Source organism: Ascaphus truei, chromosome 1 (genome assembly GCF_040206685.1).
Source record: "Ascaphus truei isolate aAscTru1 chromosome 1, aAscTru1.hap1, whole genome shotgun sequence".
Taxonomy (NCBI): Eukaryota; Metazoa; Chordata; class Amphibia; order Anura; family Ascaphidae; genus Ascaphus; species Ascaphus truei.
The window spans coordinates 159,580,910-159,606,623 of NC_134483.1; the positions used below are offsets into that span (position 1 = coordinate 159,580,910).

The 25,714-nt window shown below is 39.9% G+C and overlaps 1 protein-coding gene across 3 annotated transcripts in view; it reads right to left on the reverse strand.

The window, feature by feature from the left end:
* Positions 1–25,714, reverse strand: part of RIC1 (RIC1 partner of RAB6A GEF complex) — an 82,132-nt gene that overhangs the window by 27,077 nt on the left and 29,341 nt on the right. Inside the window, exons 4-8 of one of the 3 annotated variants that reach the window (XM_075596646.1) lie at positions 12,020–12,124; positions 11,335–11,477; positions 5,579–5,712; positions 2,259–2,350; positions 619–707 (exon numbers count right to left, since the gene is read on the reverse strand). In XM_075596646.1, coding sequence (XP_075452761.1) covers positions 619–707; positions 2,259–2,350; positions 5,579–5,712; positions 11,335–11,477; positions 12,020–12,124 — 563 coding nt within the window. Of the gene's footprint in view, positions 1–618; positions 708–2,258; positions 2,351–5,578; positions 5,716–11,334; positions 11,478–12,019; positions 12,125–25,714 lie in introns of all 3 variants that reach the window. The other 2 variants (XM_075596655.1, XM_075596635.1) reach the window with 2 other exon arrangements.

Sequence of the window (25,714 nt, forward strand, 5' to 3'; positions counted from 1 at the left end):
CTGGTGGAAGCAAACAGAGGGGGAAAAAATGGGTCATCTTGTTATAATGTACACAAAACAGCAGATTACTGTACCTTAAAATCGGGGCACACATTATTTATGTGATCACTATTAGAGGCTAGAGAATTTTGCAATGCAGTATATAAGAAGTGCCCCAATCACTGAAATTGTATCTCCAAATTTTGAGATATTGATCTTCAGCGAGCATTAGAAGCCCAAGTCACAAGGAGTGGGCAGTCTGAAATGCATTTTCTAAGGCAGCGCTGCACAAGCTTGGTCCTCAAGCACAGCAAACAGGCCATGGTTTGCAGATTTAGCTTACCTATAGATACCACATGGACAATTGCTTAATGAGTGCTACCCAGAAAACCTGGCCATCATTTAAATCCCTTCAGGACTGAATATATGAGTACTAACTTCTACCCCACTATGGAGCTCTCTGTTTACATATGTGAAATACTGTACTTGGCATGATCTAGTTGCTTGAGCAACCCTATACATTTTTTTACTATTGGTAAGGTGTGGACCATTGAAGAACATTTAACTTTAAGGTACTGAAAGTAAAAGTACTTTACAGAATTAGGATTTTTAGGAAAAGGATAAGCCTTAAAGCCTTACCTGGGTATTGTTTTGGCGTTAGCTCCAACTTATGAGACAGCTGCATTGCTCCAGTGGTGTTATCTATTGTGTACACCAATACAGAGCCGCTACAGGGAAGAGGCAAGTGAAGAGAGAGATGGTAACGGAGACATATATATATATATATATACCTGAAGATCATACAAAATACAAGTAAATATCACTGGCTTCATGCTCCACCCTCCTCACTCCCCCCCCTCCAAAAGAGAAATAAATCAGTACAAAAACATTAACCTGTTCTCTGCCAGATGGGCCAATAGCGCATTGTTAACAGTTTGCCCAGTCCTTATATTATAACAACGTGATTGCAGATTACGTTTTAAATCCTTTTCCCCCCCACAGATGTCTCAAACTTTTGAGTAGGGAACAGGATGAGCTTAAAACGTGTGAGGATTACAATGTGTAAAATCTAGAGTGGCAGATTTGTTTTTGCTAAACGTGGTTCAACAGTAAATGCCAGCTGTACAACAGTCTCCTTCATTTTGCAAAAACAGCTTTGTAACGGCTATGTTAGCACTACTGCCCCTATTTAAAGGCGTATTCAAGGTATGCTCGGAGAGTAGGTGCTGCGGGAACTTCCTGGCCCTTACATCTCCAGCGGCACGCAGGCAACAGAAACACGCACCGGATAATATCGCAGCTTCCTATTGGCTCCAGTGCCTCAGGAGATTTAAACCTCCATATTGATGCCCCAATGGCACTTATGGAACCTTTCGGAGGCAAGTATAATGGAAAAATTATACCTTTAATAAGCAATAAATGAAGCCATCTTCTATTTGCTGGGAAAGATTTCAGCTCAAAATGAAGAGAGGTTAAATCATCCTGAGCAAAGTAAAGATGCTTTATAGCTTACTAAACAGGGGATACCAAACAAGGGTGCTCCAAAGGATTCCATCTTGAATCGTGTTGTGTGTTACATTAAAGATGATTTCAAGGGTAAACTACTCCGCTGACCCAGCCAGTGCATCTAAACCCACAACACAAGCATGATTCCATTGATTGATATATAGCAGTGTCTATGAGTCAGTAAATAGCGGTTCCATTTGCAAGACTATTATAGAAGTGCATTCAATGAGTACAATAGTATCACATTAGTTTGATTAAAGAGCAACAGTCTACTGGAAAAGTAGTAGCCAGTGGCCTGACGTTAATTCTGTGATACATGATAATTGTAGCAATACTCACTGCCTTTCTTGTCTTTTGCAGAGAGTGCTTGAACCGCAGGGCGTGCTCCAGTCCGGATAGCATAGGAAAGAACAGGAAACGAGTGGCGGCGCACAGCCAGAAGGAACTCCACCAGGCAAGGTAATCGCAGTAAAAAACGTCTATTTTATTGGCACATGAAGGTAAAAAAAAAACCACTAACGCGTTTCGCGCAGGAAGCGCCACCTGCGCGAAACGCGTTAGTGTTTTTTCTTACCTTCATGTGCCAATAAAATAGAAGTTTTTTACTGAGATTACCTTGCCTGGTGGAGTTCCTTCGGGCTGTGCGGCGCCACTCGTTTCCTGTTCTTTCCTAAGTGTTACATTAAGTTATGAGGCTTACACAACATCACTAAGTATACATGAGGCACGAGAAAACTGTATAACTATTGCCAAGACAATGGACTGTTACCTACTTGGCACAACCAAACGCCATCAACCTGTATTTGTTGTTCACTGCCACACAGGTTCCATCAACAACATCCTGTGCCCAAACCCCATGGATCTGCTGTCAATAGAAAGGAACAATTAATATTATATATAATAAAATAAAGCATTTTATGTACATTAAAGGATCATGTTATAAACACCTTTAACTAAGTGTATTTCCTCTTCAGAACCAAGTAAACTAATGGCGCTGTTCTGGCTTTTAACTAAGTATTTTGTATCTTAATCCCTTTGCTGCCATAGATGACTGCAATAGGCCCCTCTGGCAACAAAATGGTTAAATTAAAAAAATAATAATTATAAAAGTATCTTTAAATGATTTGTGGAAGCACCCACCATAAACTGAATGCTGCAATATTTACAAACACTGTCAGGATAAACTTTCAAAAGTGTTTAAAAAATAAATCAAAAATAAAGACATATGTATACAATTATTTTCAAAAGTCATTCAAAGAACCTATTAAGCATATCACTGCTAGTTGTTCAATTTGACCCTATGACAGACCTAACCTTTAACTAGTAAATCGGATGCATCTCTACACTATTAGCGCTATGAAAAGTAAATGAAACTTAAGGTTTAGTAACATTTTATGCCACAACGGAACAATTCCCACAAATGAGATTTGTATTTGTGATGCCCATTTTCCAGTCCCTCTTATTGTTTATTACATGGTATATGATTCCTCGTCCATATAGGAGAAAATGAAATGACCAGTTTCTGAATGCCACGTTTTGCAAGCTCCAGTCGGTGGCCCTTAGAAGTACATTTCCTATATTTGGAGAGCTGTACCTTTCTGGGACTAGAGCTTGAATGTCTCAATTTAACTATAGAAAGCCATGTGACCCACAATTCAAAATCATTATTTAAGTCAACATCGACCTTCTGGTAGTTTGAACAATAATTTAATTCAATAGAAACAAACAGAATAAAAAAAAAAAAAAAATGGGCACGAATAACAAAGCTTCAGACTACAGCATGAGATTATGCACAAAAATTAAACGAAAACATTAAAAAAAAGTACTGAAAGCGTGTCAACATAGTGGTTCTCCTTATGACAACAATCTATGGTCGTGTAGAGGGGAAAAAACCAATAAAGTCCCCTTTGTTCTAAAAGATGTATTGTGTTTTGTAGCATAAACCAGGAGTATAGATAGACCTTTCATTATAAAAAAAATAAATAAATAATAATAATAAAAAAAAGCTATTGTTTTAAGAAGCATTTAGAGCCATCAAAATAATGGAACGATGCCATACCATTCTGGGAAGTGCTTAGAAGCCGATCAAGGCCAATATCATTACTTAAAAACAGATCCTTTTGATAGATGTTGTTCTTTGGTAAATCAATATTCACATTCTGAATAACCTCAGCATGTACACAACCGTTTGCTAGTCTAAACCTGGGGTGCGGAAACTAGGGGGCGCTACATTATGTTGGGGGGGTGTGGCGATTGCAGCGGCCCAGCGCTCTTCCCCGAGGCATTTAAGTTAAATGCGGGAGTCTGCGCGAGGCCTCTGCAACCTCAACTTACCAGGGTTCTGTAGTCTTCTGGACGCATCGCTATGCAACATGGGGGGTCATGTGATGAACGCGTCGCCATTGTAACATGCATCAAATGACACTGCGGGGTCACGTGTTGTCACATGACCAGCGGGGTCATTTGACGTCGGGTCACAGAGAAGGGGGGGGGGGCGTGCGAGCGCTGGGGCTGCCACACGGGGGGAGGGGGGGGGGGTGCAGCTACAAAACTTTGCGCACCCCTGGTCTAAACGTTCTACTACTTTCCGTTCGCCAACCAGCAACAGTTACAGTATGTCATCTGACGACTAGAGGAACAGTGGTCTGCCACGTGGCACAGAAAACTTCTCTCCAATTCCAGTTCACAAGATACATTTAAAATCTGTGCATACTAGTATATGCTTGAGACACATATACATCATATTAATGGACATTTGTATCTAAAGGAAAAGAAAAAAAAAGTAACTGAAAGCATCTACAGCCAAAATGCATACAAATTTTAAAAATATGAATCAAAACTAGACTTTTGAAAAAGTATATACAGCTCAACCCCCTTATAGCGCTGTGCTTGGGGTCCAAAGAATCACATTGTGTTAAAAGCAGAATGCGTTACAAATAATGTACAATTGTATGCATTGAACAATAAAGTATTTAAGATAGGAATAATCGTGTTGTAAAATATTCATAAATCTGAAAATTGGGAACCACGCTTACATCGCGTTATAAGCGGATTCGCGTTGTAACGGATCGCGTTATAACGGGGTTGAGCAGTATATATATTTTTTAATAACATTTATTTTCTAATTTACTCCTACAGTGCTATTACTCAAAGACAATTATCAAGCACATGTCTGTCACGTACGGCACCCAGCTAGCACGCGACCTGCATACAGGACAAGAGTTCAAACTCCCGCCCACAAGGACTCCCACTCTTCACCTGCGCAAAGGTCCATCAAATGGACAATATCTCCTCTAGGGCCGCTGACAGGGGGGGACAGTCGGGACAAGTGTCCCGGGCCCCCTGGCTGCGGGGGGCCCGGCGGTCAGACAGAGCAGTTGGACCTGACCTCTCGTGGCCGCCGGGCCCCGGCTTTCCCCAAACGGTGGGCTTCCCTTCTCACTAACTCCCACGCCGGGCCCTCTGATGTCGGCGCGCGCACGCACCGGAAGTTAAGCTCCCTGAGAGATCCGGGAGGTCCCACCTTCCTGAGGGGCCTGGGGCTGACTGCGGAGGCCGCGGGGAAACCAGAGGTGGCATCGCCCTTGAATTTTAAAGGGGTCCCAGAGACTGCCTGGGAATGTTTTTGTGCTTTTGCCTGCATACAGTTCCTGCAACAGCCTGAGCAACAAAACAAAGAACAGATGTGACCAGAATTAAAGGGCTACACATCCAGGCAGGAAAGCTACACTGGAGAAAAGTCACAACGTCACAGTTTGACTGGGGGGCTGCAACAGACGGTGACCCACACAAGAAAAAAAATAATAAAAACCTGTGCATTTTTAAAATGGCCACCCATCTGAAGTCAAGCACAGACACTGCAAGAACCATTGTCCCTGCTCGCTCTCTTCCCCCCTGCCTCCCCCCCCTGTCACGGCCCTGATTGGGCGCGCCACAGAGGGTGGATTTTCGGGCAGCCATAGAGGGGTTGGGAGGCCGCTTCTCCAGCTTCCAAAATCCACTCGCCTCGGGTGAGTGGGCTTGTCGAGCCCTGTATGTACATACACACAGATATTAACACATTCATTTTCTGTGTGTAGCAAAGGGGACTTACATCAGCCGTGAGGCGACTTGATACTGGTGTTATGAAACCAACACGTCCATCATTAAATACAACAGCAAATCCATCCAAGGTTACACAGTACTCCATATCTTTGATGTGCACGTCTCCAAAATCCAAGAATGAACCTGCTGGTAAAGAAAACACATATAAACGGTACACCGTGAGCCAGTCAAGCAGGTGTTGCGCTTACATTTATAATCACAGGTGGACATCATCAGCATCCTCCTGATCAGATTTTTGCAAAGCATAATGTGCGCTCTTGTTTACTACTAAACACTTTACAACTGGAGGACTGTGACTTCCAGAATATTTCAGCAAGCAGGCACTTATTTAACAACAACTAATTAAGGACCATGTTGACTAAGTAGTGCAAAATATTGGGTGCATTACGCTTTCCTTGCTTTTTGTGCTACGCCCCAAGAAAGGCTTTTGACAAGAGTGCCACACAAGAGGTCAGAGTACAAAACAAAGGATATGGGTCTGAGTGAAAATATTTGCACATGAATTAAAAAAAAAAAAAAAAAAAAACTGATTGACGGATAGGTTCTAGAGAGTTGTCATAAATAGAACATTTTCAGATTGGCGTAAATATATAGATGTGGTAACCAAAGGTTCGGGACTGGGGCCACTACATTTTAACTTGTTTATTAATTGCCTTGAGGTTGGTATAGAGGGCAAAGTCTTCATCTTTCCTGATGACACTAAATTATGTAAGGTATGCAATTGTATCTACAGAAGAACTTGAATAAACTGGAAACTTTGGCAGATGAGGTTTAATACAGATAAATGTAAGGTTATGCAAGAAGCAAGGATAATCAGGAAACATACAACCTAAATGGCACAAAATTAGGTAAATCCTCGATGGAAAATTATTTAGGAATGCTTATAGACAGCAGTCTAGTGCTCAATGTCAGACAGTAGCTAAAAAGGCAAATAGAATATTATCTTGGTTCAAAACGGGGTATGGGTGGAAGGCAGCATCATTTTGCCCCGGTATAAATACTTAGTAAAACCACACATTGAATAGAGTATTGTTATGGGCACCATTCCATAAAAAAAAAAAAAAAGAAGAGACATTATGGGGAAAAAAAGTGCAGAGTATAACCATCAAATTAATAAAGGGGGTGGAACGTCTGACATATTAAGAAAGAAAGGACTTAGATTGGTTTACATTACAAAAGAGGCGTCTCGTGGGTATATAACAATATACAAATATATTCAGGGTCAAAACAAGGAACTTTCAAGGGCAGTACAAACACGGGTCATCCCTTGAGATTGGAGGAATGGAAATTTCACCAGCAGGAAAGGATTCTTTACGGTAAGGGCAGTTAAAATGTTCATTACTCATGGAGACTATGATAGAAGATACAATAAATATCTTTAAGAAAAGGTTAGACGCATGTTCAAAAAGGAAACGTACTCAGGGATATACCAAATAAGTAAACATTTTCTCCTTATGAGACATAATAGGATAACGATCACTTAGTTTTTTTGTTTACCTTTCTCCGGATCTATATATTGTAAATACAAAAATAGGATAAGTATCCCTCATCAAAATGTAACATAGGCGAACTCGATGGACATATCTTTTTTAAAGCTGATATTCTACGTAACTATGCATTGGTGGAAAATACCTTATGGCCGATTAATGTCAACGGCTTCTATGATGCTTTATTTGAGTAAAGAACAAAAGAGGAGGGGTAGGACGTGATCAACTAAACCATACTAATTGTGGTATGAAAAATAATAATCAAAATTTGCAATCGATAATTGTAAATGAAAGTAGGTGCAACTGTGAACTGAAGTGAATCAGAAAAAAGGTGAGGAGTACAAAGTGATTGTACTCCAAAGAAAAATTCACTTAAATGCACACTACCAATTAATTAAAATATAACTTTTAATGCTATATACTTAAAACATATATTACCGAAGAAATTGTGTAATAAAGAGTAAAAATAATTACATAGCGTAACACATGCACCAAGAACACCTCTCATGTATAAATACTCCAGTATACAATTGAAATTGAAGTCTTGGAGGCTAAAAGAGGTGCAAACAGCCAGGGTGAGCAGACAAGCCCACCACTTTACTAGCTAGCCCAATGGAGTGATAACTAAAGTTAGCAGCAGGGGTGGGACACTAAGTAACCTTAAGTAGTTGGTGAATCCAGGTATTTAGTAACAATATACATGAAGAACCATTCCCTCACTGCTACACTATTATTATATAGGGCTAAGCTAGAGCGTTGGAAAGGGGGAGGGGGCTTCCTGCTCAGCTAAAGATAATTACAATCTAAACAGGTGCTATCAGGGATAACAACATATGAATATAAATCGGAGAGGAAAGATCCCTTAATGATGCACTCTACTTAGCTAATCAAAATAATAAATTTTTATTCAAAATCAAGTAAACATTGTAAACACTAGAAGTGATTAAAACCTAAAGGGATGCGCTGTGAGAGACCAAATATATGTTTCTCTATTTGTCAAATGGCATAGGTATATTAACCCCAAACAAGCCAAATATGCTGGGTGTATCCTGCAATAAGTGCAAGGTGTGAGATTTACACCCAAACGTTCAGTACAGTGTTGTAGATACAAACCCCTACGGGGCTGAGGTATGAAAATAGGGTAATCCTGCCAGATGTGGTGATTAGTGCTCAATCATGTTGTGTGACATCATATACTTTATATTGTATGTACAACCGCACTATTAGTAATCCAGGTGTTATAGTAATAGACAGGGTGCAATAAATGACACCCTAGCAATTATACATAGGTAACCGACCCAACAACAAAGGATCATAAATAAATATCAATTAATCCTATTGGAGATATATAACGTGGGGTCTACTCACGGTACCAAATAGTATCTGCAGATCTGCGTTCACTCGTTATTGCTGACATTCACAGCAGAACATTTGCAACACTCATATACCTCACTCTAGCTAGTGGGATCCACATTTGTGGCCCACATCTTTGTTAAACTATACAAGCAGCTGTACTCCGGCAGACAAAGACAAAACACCTATGTGATTGTCGCGCAACCGACGTCACTGTGACGTCATCCCGACGCGCGTTTCGTTCCTAGGGGACGGAACTTCTTCGGGGGTGGGAGGCTCCCTGAAAGGACCTGCTTCTTAAAGGATGAGGTTGCCATGGTGATAACATGATGTCATCAAATGGGAGTGAACCTGTCACTCGATGCAACGCTGACTGGCACACCACATACATATACTGATGTTGATATTGCCTCAAACAGGACTAATCCACTAATCTAAAAATAAGGTAAGTATAACATTAAAATAAACATACCACAGAAGCTAATGACTTGCGTTGGTGTTCTTTCTAGCTACTATTGTGCTCAGCGTGGTGACATATTGGTGCTGTTTGGTATTCAAATATAATCGCACAATGTCAGTGCTAAGTCAATGAGTATATTTATAGAGCATATAACCAATGTACCATATACGTCTAATGGAATCTATCAATCTCACCATAGCCTGAGTTGATGTTCTGTTACCATAAAACAATAACATTAGAACTATTGCTATAGGAACGCAGAGTAATTAAAATCCTCATTCAAACCATGTGGGGATTGTGTTCCCAGGTTGAAGATCCATCTTGCCTCCTTTCTTAGCAAGGCATTGTCTAAGTCACCTCCGCGAAGTCCTACGGTGACATGTTCAATTCCTTGAAATTGAACACATGTTATGTCCCCTCGATGTAACAAATTTATGTGTCGTGCTAAGGGTGTATCCATATTGTTCCTAATGGTACTTGTATGCTCTAAAATGCGGCGACGCAGTTGGCGTGATGTTTTGCCAACATACATCATGCCGCATTTGGAAGTAGCTAGGTAGACAACTCCACACGTTTTACAATTGATAAAATCTTTGATGGTATATCTTTTAGAACCACTTACATTTTGAAAAGTTTTTTGGGGGTTAATGAGACTGCAAGCTTTGCAGGTCCCACATTTAAAGGTGCCAACTGTGGTGTTCGTCAGCCATGTTGCCATTGTTGGTGTTTTGTAATGGCTGTGAACAAGAGTCTGACAGATTTTTAGATCTTCTGTAGGTGATGGAGGGGGTGTCAGAAAGCACTTTCCTATATATTTCATCTTCTAGGAGGATGTACCAGTGCTTCTGGATCACTCGTTTAATTTCCCTCCATTGTTTGCTGTATGTGCCAATAATTCTAATTGGACTTAGCTGGTTCTCAATAGTTTCTTTTTTACGATACAGCAAGGTATTTCTGTCTGATTTTTTAGCACGTGTATACGCCTTGTTAATGCCATTTTTGCTGTAGCCTCTATTCAGGAATTTTTCACTCATCACCTCTGACTGCTTCTCAAAGTCTTTAACAGTGGAGCAATTTCTTTTTACCTGTAGAAATTGTCCCACTGGAGTTCCCTCGACTTGACCTAAATATGGCCTTAATTACATATTAATAAGTTGTATTTTTTCGATTTAATAATTAGAAGAGTACTGATTTTACATTGAAAACCCTTTGGAGGGACATCACAGCTAATCAATGAAAAGAAATGTGTTTCAAGGAACATGGAGCGAGCCGTTCAGGGGTTAAGATGAGCCTGTGTGGGATTTTAAGAGCTCAATCTGTCATGCTGTTTGATTGATGTAAGGCAGGTGCCTGCAGAGTTTCTGGCAGCGGTACAAGTAGATGTTTACAGAATGACTGGCAAAGTAATATTACATAATGAAAAGTACACATTCCTTAACAACACCGTAGAGTAGTTAAAACGTTTTAGGCTTCCTGAGATTTTATAAAATAGCTACTGTTTTCTTTGCTCAAGTATTCATGGTTTTGATGCATCATCGTTGAATGCATATTATTAAGCATAGTACAACATATCCAGAGTATTGAAAAATTATAGCCTGGGAGGGCCCATACTATTGAATGTAAAATCTGAAATGGAAGAAAAAAAATTAAATGTTCCTTAAGGACAGAAATGTCATCTGTTTTCACATTTTGAAAAGCAAATTTTGTTTTTACTCAAACTTCATTACATTTCAGACTTACCCGCTGATAATCACTTAATTAGCATTAGACAGGTTTAACTACGACACTAAGGTGCATCACTATATACTGGGGGGGAAAAAACTATGAGAAGAAAAAAAACATAGAAATAAAGCAGAACCATTGAACATTAGAATGAGGTGAGCCTTTTTTTTTTGCGGTTGAACAGCAAAACACAGACATTATGGTATTTTGCATCAGAACTAGAGAAAAGGTCTTGTGGCTTCTTAGGCGCAAGTATTACTAATACGCCAGTGAGCGCAAAAGGCTAATACCAGAAGAGCCACACAGAGCATACAGTAAGAGGACTCCATTAATATCTATACAATCTTTGCAATATAAATTTGTACTTCAGGTGCCATTGTAAAGACAATGATGTGGCTGTGTAAAGGGAACAGAATTCCAGCCACTTAAATGGCACAAATCCATTAATAAAAGTAAAAATAAAGTGTAAGAATACTACAAGTAAAAATTACACCTATTGACTGTATGAAATATTTCTATTTCAAGAGATAGTTCTACCTAGGCATGTAACACTGCTCAAAATGATACAAGCCCCGAAGCTCTCAAAGCTGTAAAATTAGTACATGGACAAGAAACCGATATATATTTCTGCATATATTTATTGCCATTTCGTATTTTATATTGACCCTCGCTAATGAAATCAAATTGTTGACGGAATGGTGAAAGGCCAAGTAGCCACATTACCTCTTGAAGGCTGGAAGTCGACAGAGAATGGTATTGTGCAGAGATTGATGGCTTTCCTCCCATTCGTCATGCCTTCCCAGTGAATGAGATGGAGCAAACCGTCCGCAGTGGCCACCAGGAGATCTTCCATCATGGACTGGATGCTGCAGGAGAGGACCACATTCAAGCCTTTTGCAATGTGATGCAGGCAAGCATAGGGCTTTAAGCCAGTGCTGAATGTCATGTTTGTCTTCTCACTACATCTACAATCCCTTTATCATAAAGGATTCTGAGAGACTATGCTAAAGTACTCTAAAAGAACATTTAGCACACAGTTTATTTTTCGTTACATTCCTGCCGCTAACATGTTAAACAATTTATTACAAAATAATGATTCTCCATTGAAGCTGGCAGCCTCCACCCACAAAAAAACAAAACAAAAAAAACAATGGACTGCTATAGTGTAAAAAAAAATTGAACATCACTGCAAGAATCCACGGTTCAATAAAAGATCGTAAAAAAATAAATAAAAGTACCGGTATTTGGGCTTGCACCTTTGCAAAACACGATATGCAGCACAGATAAGCCTAATCCTCATTTATCACTAAACAAGTCCATTGATAACAAATACCCAGTAGCTACGGCTGACTAAGCATTGAAAGTTTGTTATTCAGAACATTTCCGTCAAAGACAACGCAATTCGTACCTTGTGATGGAAGCCTGCAAATCCAGAACTTTTTTGGTTTCTAAATTCAACGCTGGAGCACATTGTTCTTTATAGTGTGGTATCAGCTTTATTTGGGGGCTCCCTCTACAAAACAAAAGCAGAACAGGTTATATTAAACAGAACATTCATAGAATTCAGAGAATAAAAAATAAAAATCTGTTTACAGACCAGATCTTCAATAAGTCCTTCAAAGGGGTCTGACCAGAAGCATATTTTGAGACGGAAGAATATTGCAGAGCGTGTGTACAGTATGTGTATATGCATACACAATTACATAGCAATATTCTGCCGTTCTTCCAAAATATATATTACATAGACATAGTCTATATACGTGTCTAGACAAATCCTTGCTACAGAAGAAATGTGTTTTAGGCTGCGCATATAGTGCCGGCAATGGCGCCGCGACCGATGACGTTATCCCGTCGCCATTGCGATAGTTGCAATTCAAATTTAGGCGACATCGCTGGCTACAAGGCCAGTGACGTCATAAAAGGGGAAGGCAGAGGGACAGAGAAGCTCCTGATTGGCCACAAGGAGAGACCGTCACCAGAAAAATCAAACCGTGACTACCAGATTTTTGGTAGCGCTGTCGCACCATCGCGCGCACTATAAGCGACGGCGACAATGCGTTTGTTTTGATGCGATGTCGTGTCGCCGGCACTATAAGCGCAGCCTTAAGCAAGGGGCTCGTGTGTCCCAGCAAATTCACAGGGTCCCTTTGACTGGGAGATCGCTGTATACAAATTGCATCAGCAGTTGAAGCGTAAGCATTTTTTCAGTAAGACACCAGATCAGATTACTCCCTCCACAACACACACCTTGTTCAGAGGCAAAAGTACGTTTGACCCCTGGAGCAGTAATCACAGTATTGCTACATTTATAAATTTACTCGAACGCGAAATCAAACACAAGATTCGACTCTATAAGACCAGCTGGCATAACTTCACTCGGGATGAATATAGAACACTGAAATTGCTTCAAAACAATGCTGAAATGATCATACGGGTAGCTGACAAGGAGGGATAGTATTGATGCCATATGACATGTACAGGAATGATATTTAACAGCTGTTAAATGTACCCCAATGTTACAAACGTGTGATGGGTGACCCTACTGCACAATACAGAGATTGATGCCATTATTCAACTTGGTATTAACAACAATTGGATTTCGGAGGAAACCAGTCGATTCCTTTTATAACCCCACCCGATCATACCAATACTTTATAATTTATTAAAAAATCCACAAATCCACCCCCACCCGGCGGACTAATTATATCCGCTAGAGTCCCGTTGCACTTATCTCAGTAGGTTGATTTTAACTTACAAACCAAAGTCACCATAACGGCCTTGTACAACAAAAACACCACAGATTTCATTAACAATGTTGCTGCAATACCAGATAAAATGCAAGACATGAATCTTGTCACTTTGGACGTGGCTAGCCTTTATGCAAATATTCCACACTAGGGACATTGACGTTATTTGCAGTCATTTACTGTAGATCTAGCACACCCTGGTCCTCCCTCTGAATTTCTCTTATTACTGATGATTGTTATTGAAAATAAGTTCTAATTCACATTTGAAAAATCCTTTTATTTACAAATGATGGGCACTGCTATGGGGTCAAACATGGCCCCAACGTATGACAATTTATACATGGACCCATAGGAGCAGACACATTATGAATGATGAACTCTATTCCAAATACACTAACACACTTGTGATATATAGAGATTTGCAATTTGTATTTGGAATGGTCCCAAACCACTGTTGCTACAGTTTGTTGATCACCTAAATCAGATACCCTCATCCATAGGTTTCACAATGAGTTGCAGCTACGTGGAAGTCAATTTCCTTGATACCACAGTTTATAAGAAATATGGGGCACCGGGATATATCACAAGTCAACAGACAAAACACCTTACTATATGCATCTAGTAACCACCCAGCACCGCTTAAAGCAGGCCTTCCTTACGCATAACTGCTAAGGGTGCGTAAAGTCACAAGCAACCCCACAGAAGTTGACTTTGCACTACTAAACATGGCACAAAGTTTCATAGCCAAACAACGTACTCCCATTCACATGATCGTTCTAAACTCAGAATTCACGATTTCAAGAATTGTTGTGTACTTTATCAGATGTCCGTGTGGACATAGGTAAAACAGCAGTTTAACCGCTCCACCATTAAGAAGGCTCTTTTGCACAGAGAGCAAGGATGATTTAAAACTTCAGCCAGAGGCAAGACACTTTAAAGAATAAAACCACAGCTTGGCTACCCTTTGTGTTGCATGACGATAGCACATGTACCAGTCCAACCCTGTGGCGGTGACAGGAACAAGCTCCTACTTAAATTGAAAGTTCGTATTATCTTCAATCTGAACCTTTCTTGCTTCCTGTAGCTATTGTAGATTGGATTACTATGCGAGTCATGCTATGACTAGCGGTTTCAGCTTTGGATAACAAGGGGCTATATCTGGGGTTTTCTTTGGTGGTGCTTACCCAGGCCCAATAGATTAACCTACCATTTGCAATATGGTATTCCCCTCATATTTGAAGCGCTTTCTCTGAAGCTCTGTACACACTACTTCTGTGTCCATGTGGGTTCATTTCGGATGCGGTACATCGGCTGGATCCCCTTCGGGTTAGCATTGGGCCTTCTTAAGTATTCTTAAGTATTTTCAAACTGCATTGCCAAGTCCTCTTTAGAGTCAGCATTTTTTGACACAGATATATATATATCGGTTTGTACTATGACCTTTCCATACCTTTGTTTATCAGGTACTAAAGGTAGACCATTTAGGTGACTGCCTGTTAATGATATAGGATCCAAATGGCCTACATGGTTGGATATATTGTGCTGGTCTTGGTGCTTCACTACCTATTACTCACTTTATTACTAGATTACCTGTATTTGCTGTAAAATACAAACACTATCCCTGCTTTTTTACAGTTACAAAATTAGACTGCTCTACCCACCCATTGGTTCTCCAAGGCCACCATAGACCCGTACAGGACTATAGCCCAACATTCCTCATGGATTATTTTAGTCCTATTCTTTTTGCTGGACTTGGTGCAACATTACCGGTTACTCACTATTATTGGAGTTTGTTATCAGCTTTATACCCGGATGCTGCTTCTTTCAGATGTGAAATTAGATTATGTTGTCCAATGGATCTTCACGAAGACCATCGATGCATATGGGATTATAATCTATTCTTATGACTGAAGTGGTGACATATGGACGCTCAAGGACTCAATACCCATTACCGTTCCATCTTTTTGTATATGCCCTTCAGTAGATGCACAGAAGACCATAGAAAAAGCTGGATCTATACCACAGCCTTGATTTATGATTATCTATGAACTCCAGTGAATCATTGGACTGGTAGCTAGTGGACGCCAGGATTGTTATCCTGTTTCCAGGCTTTTTACTTGGTTTGCCCTTCCGTTTCTGGGGTATTTAAAGTTCCTTGTACTGTCCATGTCTTTGCACCCTCTGATAAAAGTCACGCTGAAAGGCACCGAAACGTAGGTTTATTGTCAATTTTTCACCGAATACACATTTTGTGATTCCACACAATGCAGCGTGCAGCCTCTTCATTTATTGTGGACCTCGGTTTGGGTAATGTATGTCTTTCGCAATTATGAAGCGTGCACTTGCTGAATACATGCTAGATAATTTCACTAATGTGCCTTCTATCTTTTTGGTGTGTATGTGTACACACACACACACTATATTTCCAAGAGGAAAAAATGGCAACGTTACAAAATGTGCATCATATTTATTATCTTATACAACAAAATACAAAAATACCCAATGCTACATCCAATGTGACAAAATACACAGTTAAATACTTCAATGTTTGTATTCTCATGAGTAAGGGTCATTTAGTTAAACCCTTTGGCCAAAGTGTTATAACCCTGCAGTCACTTCACGGCATGACCAGTATGCAGGTCCTAATATTAGCTTTGAAAATTGGATCCCATTGGATGTAGCATTGGGTATTTATTTCTTTTGTTGTATACATTTGGCCACGCTCAGTAGCACTCCTTTTGACACAGGTGGGTTGATGTGGTGGGTTCTGGGGTTAGACCTTGCTGGGATTGTGTGTTTATTTTTATTATCTTAACTGGAAATTAATTTTTATTTTTTAAATAAAACAAAGTAAAAAAGGAGCATTCCCACCAGAATGTTTTTCAGCCTGGGAAACCACCCAATTCCCAAGATGCTTATGGTTTTAGGTGCCTGTGCTCCCTCATGGAGAAATCAACATGGGCGCTGGTGTTGACCAATAGGAAACCACAATCAATTGTGCATCTTCCTATGGGCCCGCAGATCTTGCAACCGTTGGCAGCAATATTGTTTCCCCTAGAGGGAGCACTGGTAAAAGCCAAGGAGTGCAGGGAAAATCGAGCGCTTCCGCTCCAGAGGACCCTCGCTTCCAAAGTCTCCCAGACAGTATTGCGACTTCAACTGCTTCAGCAACTTTACTGAAATTTGGAGTAGATGATTAGTCACTCGCAAACTATTCTTGGGCTGGAGTTATCCCACAGGGTGAAGAGCTCTGGTTTAGTGTTACTGATTGCTATCCAGAAAAAAACCCTGCCATCTTCCTTTTGGTGCTAGCAAGGCCGCCGACAAGGGGGGAAAGCCGGGAATGGTGTCCCGAGCCCAGTGGCTGCGGTTGGCCCGACCGGCCTGCGCTGCAAGTTGGGCCCTCTTGCCGCCGGGCCCCGGCTCTCCCCAGCTGCGGGCCTCTCCCTCACTCTGTCCCACGCCGGGCTTGTGATGCTGGCGTGTGCCAGGCCTCTCTGACATCTACGCGCACCGGAAACCAACTGGGCTCAGCATCCGGTGCGCACCGGCATGAGCAAGAGGCCCGGTGCGCACTAGCAGCTCGGTGTGGGACAAAGTGAGGGAAGCCACCAGCTGGGAAGAGGGGAGAGTCGGAATCCAGCAGCGACAGGACCGGCAGCCGGGCCAGAGGTAAGACCCAACCCAACTTGCAGCACCGGCCCGGGACAGCTGTATTTGGGGGGTGGTTTTTATGGTATGTAGTTAGTATGTGTGTGTTTGTCTGTGTGGGGGAAGGGGGGATTGAATGAGTGGAATAATTGATGAAGGGGAAGAGAGAGGAGTGCGGAAAATGAGTAAGAGACGCAGGGGAGAGAAATACATGCGGATGGAAGGGATTGAGTGAGAGTGGGGCAATTGATGAAAGGGGGGAGAGAGGGTGAATGAGAAAGGGAGACGGAGAAAAATACATGGGAAGGGGGGGGGATAGAGGGGGCTCGTGAGGTGTGAAATAGGGGGTGGTGGGCTTGCAAGACCGACGACATGGGGGTGGGGGGGCTGTCGTAACTAGTCCTGGGCCCCGGGAAATCTGTCTGCAGCCCTGGGTGCTAGAGGAGCAAGCAATACAATGAAAAACAATGCACTGCAGGCAACTCCAAAACACAGACAGGGCAACCAGGACATTCTATGTGCAAGGAAAAGCTTATTTGTCTGAAGAATCAACACAAGAAAAATCAGCTCTCGCTTAGTGTAACAGTTGAAGTTGGCTATTACTGAAAGAAATGCCAACTAACGAGCATTCATTTGCACAGGCTGCTAACGACACCTGTTACCATACATCATTTACAGTCATTTCACCAACTAATTCTCCTGCACAAGTTTAGCCAACAATTGTTTTTCAGTAGCTTGCCATGTTTTCTTTGCTGCACGCACAATAAAGTTATATAAACACCTGTCTGTGTAGTGATTCACACCGGACGTCAAATCTTTTCTTCCCACGTTGTCGTTGGCAATGGTTATGTACAGGTTTTACATAGGATTTACAATCCTTCATGGTACGCAATCATAGTTACTTAGCCTGGAATTACCAACAGGGAGTTTGTAATAAAGGTATCAGCCCAGGTAACGGCCTATAGTGTATTCATTTAAATCATCATTTTAAGATATATATTTTTTAAACACACAGTACAGCATTCATTGTCAAGGTAGTTGGGGAGGGGGAGAGAATACAACTTAGCGCACCAAATAATTAACACACTTTGTGAACTGTAATAGGCGCCTTAAAAAAAATGCAATGGCGACTGAAAAGCGTTCGGGTGTTTTGTTTTTGTTGGAAGCTTTACATTGTACATTTTCAAGGTATAATATTTGTATTTATTTATGCAGCCCCAATCATGTACACAGTCAAATATTTTTAATTCTTTTTATAAAATCACATTATACACAGTGAGCAAATAGATCGCAAATCCACAATTTCAATCAGGGAAATAGCAGCCAGTTTTATTCCACAAATATAAGACAATAAGACTTTGTGGTCTCCGGACTCAACGGCATCTAAATGCAAGTTAGGAATCGTTGTACATCAGAGACAGCACTGAAGACTACATAATCGCAATACATACAATTTGTCATCACTTGGGTTTATCTGAAAAGCCAAACATATTGCAAAAAACAGTAATCAATAGCTAAATGCTTTTATTATTTTGTAACCCCAATATACCTCTTCCTTTCCTTCCAAAGATCTGCTACCGACATATTCCAGTTACGATGTTTGCGAATAACACGATACTATTGATTTCAAAGACAAGATTGGATCAAAATCTCTTGATCAGAGCTATGGGAGCATGAGGTATAAAGAACATTACTGAGCACACCTCTGTGACATTTCCCAGACAAAACCGCTCATCATTACTGAAGTTTTAAATTAATTACTTATCCCAGTGAGATTACCCCTGCTTTTTACTTTCTAAATGTAATAGAATTTGGTCAGTAATTCACATTATACAACACATTATGCTGATGTGGTCAACATTATATTCGTTTTTTTTAATGTATAACACAGAAACCAATGTAAAAATGACAACAAAGATTAAACGCCGGTTCCTCAAAAAGGTACAAATGCGGGAGGATGGACTCTAGTCTGTGGTAAAGGAGAGGCGAGACCATAAAACAAGTACAGTATCAGGGACCCCTTTCCTGCTGCAGTGTGGCTTTTTGTATCCCAGTTAGCTAAATCAGCGGTACACATTGATTTGTGACATGAGGCTTTTTACACACTTTCACCTTCATTTTGACAAAACAGTCATTAATATTTAATATATAGGTGACCTAAGTATGTAAGAAATGATCTGTGATACAGAAATATCCGAGAAGCCGTGTTTTACAGAATATACTAGAACACGGAAACCACAACATTTCAGCAGCAGTCACATAACAGTTGTGCTGCTACTTAAACCAGTTGTTTTATAGTGGAAATCTTTAAGATACGTTTGTTTGATTTTGCAAATATAGGCCTGACAAGCCAGTCATGGAAATCACAGAACATATTGATATTGTTCAGGGCTTATGCCTAACTGAGGAAAGACAAAAGCAGTCATTTCAAAGCTGCAGTTTCCAGTGTTGACATTAAATAAAACCTTTTTAAAGCACTTACAAAAGTTGTGTGTAGCCCAACAAAACACTAAAATTAATCTAATGGAGTATTAGTGAAGAATAACAAAAAAAAATGCTTGTAAAGATTGACAACTTGAATCACGTTGCCTTTGCTGCTAGGGTAGTTAGCAACAATACTTGGCTAGCTGAACTGGATATGAAGGGATTCATTCACATCTGAGCAAATATGATGCATTTAACTGCACGTTTATTAATGGCTCCTCCACACTGATGATAATTATACTAAGCTATATACAATGATAACTGTATTGATTTAATTGAGATTCAGATTTATAGATTTATTATTTTGTTATTTTTTCTACTATTTATAAAATATTTTACCAGGAAGTAATACATTGAGAGTTACCTCTCGTTTTCAAGTATGTCCTGGGCACAGAGTTAAGACAAATAATACATGTTTACAAATACAGTTACATAATGAGCAGGGTAGATGCTCTTAATCATGGGTCACAGACGTCAAGACAGTACTGTACAGCACTGTTATAACAAATTATACATAAAATACAAACAATATGGGAAATAAAATCATAACTCAAGAACACGAGAGTTGAGCGAGCACTGAAAGCTAGCAAGGAGATAAAAGAAAAGCAAGACAAGTTATATGGCTTCCTAGAGACAACAGAGCTAAGGGAGTCAGGCTGCAAAAGCAATAAAGCAATAAACAGATTATCTGATGTTTGGGGCTTTGTTTTTGGGACTGAATTTGATGAGCTCAGACATCAAGTTCCAGGGGTCAAAATGTTGAAGATTCAAGTTTCTGTACCAAACATTGCAAGGAAAAAATTATTGAATTTTAACATCAACTGAGACTGCCAACAGCTCCAAATCATTGGAATTCACAGAAAACACCAGTGTGACATGACATTTCTGTAAGATGCTATATGCACAAACCTAACATAATTTACATTATTATTATTTGAAGCAAAGATTCAACGTAGAAATGCCAGAATTATTTTTAACTGAACTGTTACTGTATCTCGGAGCTACTGAATCAGAGACAGACAATCTGTGATTCAACCTTCAAAGTGAGTTCCCCATTTTACTAAAGTTAACCAACAATACGGATATTCTTAATGAAGGCAATCTTAGTGACTAAAAGAAAAATGTACAAATATTTCTGAACATTTTACAACGGACGCCAAATGGCAGCGAGTTAATTTTCAAATGTGGTTACTTAACACCAGTTAATCTGTTTCACCCTCTTTTCAAATAAAATGGGCAAGGTGGACATATTGTCTTTCAAAAATTACTCTAAAAATAAGACAAGTACTGTATACATTTTTAAACCTTTGGTCTAGTTCTCACATAGAACAAAATGTAACTAGCAACCCACTGCGAAATGTAATGCTGGGTGCTATGTGAGACTAAACCTACAGTATAAATCAACAGTTGGCTCATAATTGTGCTTTTCTGTGCTGGTAATAATTCTCTCTTATCACTTATCCAGAACACGTCACATTTCTTTATTCTCACTGAGCAATGCAGAAATATCCATGGGAACGCTTTCAGAAGTTCAGACACCATGCGTTTATTTTGTGAGCTGAGATATTCCACAATACTTTTTTTTTTTTTCCAGTTTGAATTGCTCTGACCTTTAAAAAACAAATGTGTTGCCAACAGAGCCAGGAAAGAATGGTCACCCTGTACTGCCACATCAGCAGCAGCTGTGCTTCAGCTCCACAATATAGGAGCAATCACTCAAGATTCAGCTCACTAGTAATCCTCAGAACAACCCTGTTCAACTCTGGCTCTCCGGCACTCCAATATGCTCCAAGAAGTGGGCAATACACAGATACATTAGGCCGCTCTTATAGTGCCGGCGACAGCGACGCCAAAACAAATGTATTGACGCCATCGCGGGCGCTTATAATAGGAGCGATGCGACGGCTTGGTCGCGATCGCTGGAAGTCCCTTCAATTTGATATTTCCTGCGACCGCAGCGTGATATCAGCTTCGCCGTCACTACAAGCGTGGCATTAAATGTAGTCGCACTGCCATCCCCGGACATCCAGGGGCACTAGAAGACTTCGGTGGTGGTCCTCAAAGCCTTATAAAATGATTCACATTCTTCTGCAGTGCAATAAAGGTTGATTTTTAGATACGGGTCCAGTATTTTATTTGTGAAATACATTACATTAGCACGTTTGGGAGGATAATGCTAATGGGGCAGTTTAACTTTGCATGTCAAAATTTATTTTTTGCAACTTCGTGTAATTAGCTTTTTTCAAAAAATTCAGACCACCATTAAATACATACTTGAAAACGAGGTAACTTTTACTTCCTGGCAAAACATTTTTATAAATAAATAAAATAAATACTTCATTCTATATTGTGAAAAATGAACAGGGTATCACATGGTCAGGAATCCTACATACAAACCGGCGGCTAAAGTTTATCTGATTGACCTATGTCGGCACCAGAATGACTTTGTAAACAAAAGAACAAAGCTAACCTAACAAATGTTAATGACTGTGTCAATGTATTTCAGTGATCAGATCATTTGCCAAATAATGTAAAAACATTTGTTTACAATGGAAAGGTTAAAAGTTTAAAAATGATTTAAAAAAAACTTTTTTTTCCCCCTCCTTTCTTTGAAGGTATCAAATCAGCTACATTCATTTTTCCTCCTAGGTTGTACAGTCCATTTAAGGGGAGAGTGAGAAACCCTGTACCAAGCCTCGTTCATACACAAAAAACAGAACATTTTGTTTTTATGTTAATCCCACATTTGCTGATCTTTAATGTCTTGTCTTATAATAACCACCAATATCCTGCAGATATTACAGACAAGTGGAGGTGTTTTTTTTTTTTTTTTTTTGACAATTAAAGACATTCATTGTGCATATGGTCAATGGGGCCTACTCGTTTTATGAAACCTCGCTGGTTGGCAGACCAGTTTTCATTTAGCATTACCTCTGCTGGAACATGTACTTGCATTATCATGAATCGCACAAATGCAGTTTTGCACGCAATGTAGACAGCAGCTCCGGAATCATATTCAAATCGCTTATCCACACTGGAATCATTTGGCTCACTTCACAGTATTGTCTGTAAATGGAATTAATTATCTGAAAGAAAAACCAGCCAGGCCCGACTTTCTTCCGTGGGGGCTGATGGATTTCATTTTTCATCTTGGCACAATTCTGTAAAGCCTGGCTGTATTTTTAGCATGCACCACTTCATTATGATCACCGTGCGTTCTGATGACAGTCTCGAATGTATGCCTTTGTGGCTACACATCTTCGCTTCTGAATCTATTCAACAAGTAGTACAAAAGACTAACGGAAACATCCAAGAATTACTACCAATAAAGAAGCAGGGTTTTTTCTTCTTCTTATGAATTGATCCTTTTCAGTTAGGTAAAAAGTGAGGCGGGGTAAAAATACAGAAAAAGAAAAGCCGCCAGGAGTAAGAGAAAACACAGCAATTTTCTTAACAGTCTTTAGCCATTTGGATATTCCAGCACCAAAATGGTTCAAGTACCAACAATATTCCCACATTCCTGATACAAAAACTATACAACTCATCTGCATGCAGCTCCCAATGCTTTTCAGAACAACCGGTTGCCCTTACATTTTCCTTACAAATAGGGGATACACAAGAACTCTGGAATCAGACTTACCAATTTGCCTATTGCAATGATGACATTTCTCTGACGTTCGGTCCAGCAGGTGGTGCAAAATGTAACCGCCCCCCCACAGATACAGTAATTAACATGGTAGTTGATGTTACTCACGTCAGCTTAGTAATATGAGAGTGCTAAAGAGGCTGCTTGTGACCAAGTAGCAGATGTTTTAGGAGAGTGGTTGGGCATGGAAAGATCACATATACAGATTGAAAGAGGAAGGTATAGCTCATTGCCATTTTAAAGCCTACCTAACAGTATCACCGTTTCAGTTTACGTTTACATGGCTTTGCTGCTGGGAGGAAAAGAGTTAAGGAAACAGAATTTTTGTAGTTGCTTAAAGCAAGGGTGAGGAAACTTTACTTCGAGCCCCCCTTTCCATCCATATTAGTCGGGCCCCCCTGCCGATGTAATCCAAATCACATGGCAAAAAAACTTCTTTAAAATCGGCATATAATATAAATGTGAATACAAATACGTAAAAAAAAAAAAAAAACTTGCATATTTCCACATTTTTAAAACCGCAAAACATGACTAATTTTTAAAAATAAATCAGTGTTAGTATAGTAAGATAATACGGACTGCAATTTTTTTAATTATTATTTCAACTCCCAATGCATCCTCTCTCACCCCTTCACAATGCCTACCTGGCTTTGGTGGAGAAGAACAGTGGGAGAGCCGCTTCACTCCTGCCATCCAACTCCACTGCCGCCCTGCCCTGGCGGTCCTCCATCCTCTTCTCCCCCCGTCGTCCTCGGCCACCATCCCCCTCTCCCCACTACCCTTTTAAAAAAATAATAATAAATCTTGCGCCCCCCAGTTTATGCACCCCTGGCTTAAAGGGGAAGTCCCTCCAAGGATCAACGAACGAATGGCAGTGGTATGTTCTAGAAATTCAATGTAGCTGATAAACACTATTTTATAAACAAATCAGATATGTTGAGTATTTTGTACCGTGGCGAGAGAAAAAAACTCCAATGATAATTACGGAAATTCCATCGTTTTTCCACAATAACCTTCTTGAACCAAAACCGGTCTTTTTTTTAAATATCCAATGGGTTTTATATTAATCAATTCCATGTCTTTTGAAACATAATGATGTATGAATTAGACAAAAAATTAGTAATTAAGAGTCCGGGTATGTGCAAACGTGAAGCCCTAGTTTTATCAGCTAAATTAAAGGGGGTAATTTCAATCGGGCGTTTAAATAATTAGGTAGATTTTCAGGGCTGAGTTTGGGAGGCCCCACCTCGTATAAAGATCAGAAACTTTGTGAGTTCGGTCTTCACCATACAGGCGTGTTTAAACACGTCATGCCACGATCAAAATAAATCTCTGAGAACTTCTGAAAAGCAATTATTGATGCTCGTCTGGAAAGGATTACAAAACGATTTCTAAGGATTTGAGTTGAAGCTGAACCGAAGGTGGGTCATGAGCTGAAGAAGTTCTTGTAAGGAGGAATGGGCCAAAATGCCTCAAAACCAATGTGAGAGACTGACCAGCAGTTACAGGAAACGCTTAGTTGAAGTTATTGCTGCTCAAGGGGGTGCCACCAGGTACTGAATCTAAAAGTTCACATGAATGTTGAATCATTTGTGGATAAATAAATGTGAAAAAGTATCATGTTTTTCTATCATTTGTTTGATCAGGTTATCTTTACCTATTAGGATTTCGATTAAGATCCAACAACATATTAGGTTTGAAATATGTGAAAATCCTAAGGGGTTCACAAACTTTCTCACCACTGTAAATCATTTTTTAAACTTTGTATTATTCTTCATACTAACTAAAGGCGTTGGAGTGTTTCTACAATATGTACCTCTTTCTGATGAGACTTGGTAAACTGTTGAATGTACAGGGAGTTTGCGCATTCAGAAACAAATACTTGCCGTCTTAATAGGAAAGAATAATATTTGACAGATCGCATTCAAATTAAATGAACCCAAACAAAACAGAAATGGACTAATTTTTGTACAAGTAATAAATAAGTGAAAATGTTGTTTAAAGCTGCAGTTCAGTCTTTTTATTTTTATATTTTTTTAATTTATTTTTTTACTTCAATAGTTTCATGTGGGCAATCTCTAATTACCTAAAGAACTGTATAGCTGCAGGTCAATTCGTTCTCCATGTATTGATAGGCGAAATTTGGTGACATAACTAGTGAAGGGATCTGTTTTTCTTCTGCTTCTGTGTCTCAGTGGAAGCTCATGAATATTCATGAGCAGTCCTGCACTGACATGTGCTAGAAGGAAGGCAGGGCTGACAAAAAAAACACACATGCAGGATATTGACTGAACTGCAGCTTTAATGAGTGAATCTTTCTAAGGAATAAGGATTCCACACAGTGGAATATATTATTTTGGTTATTAAGGCAAGAAAACAGCCGCTGTAACTATTTCTGATTCCCTTTTTCCATTTGTCACAACGTCCTCTCTTTTATTGTTCGTTTTCTGTGAGACTGGACCTTTAATAATACTGTATTACATTGATAAGTTGTTTTAAAAACACTGTGGGACTACCCCTTTAAGGGCTCATAGCAAACTTTGCTGCAGCGCTTCTGGTTGCAATTAAGAGTGTC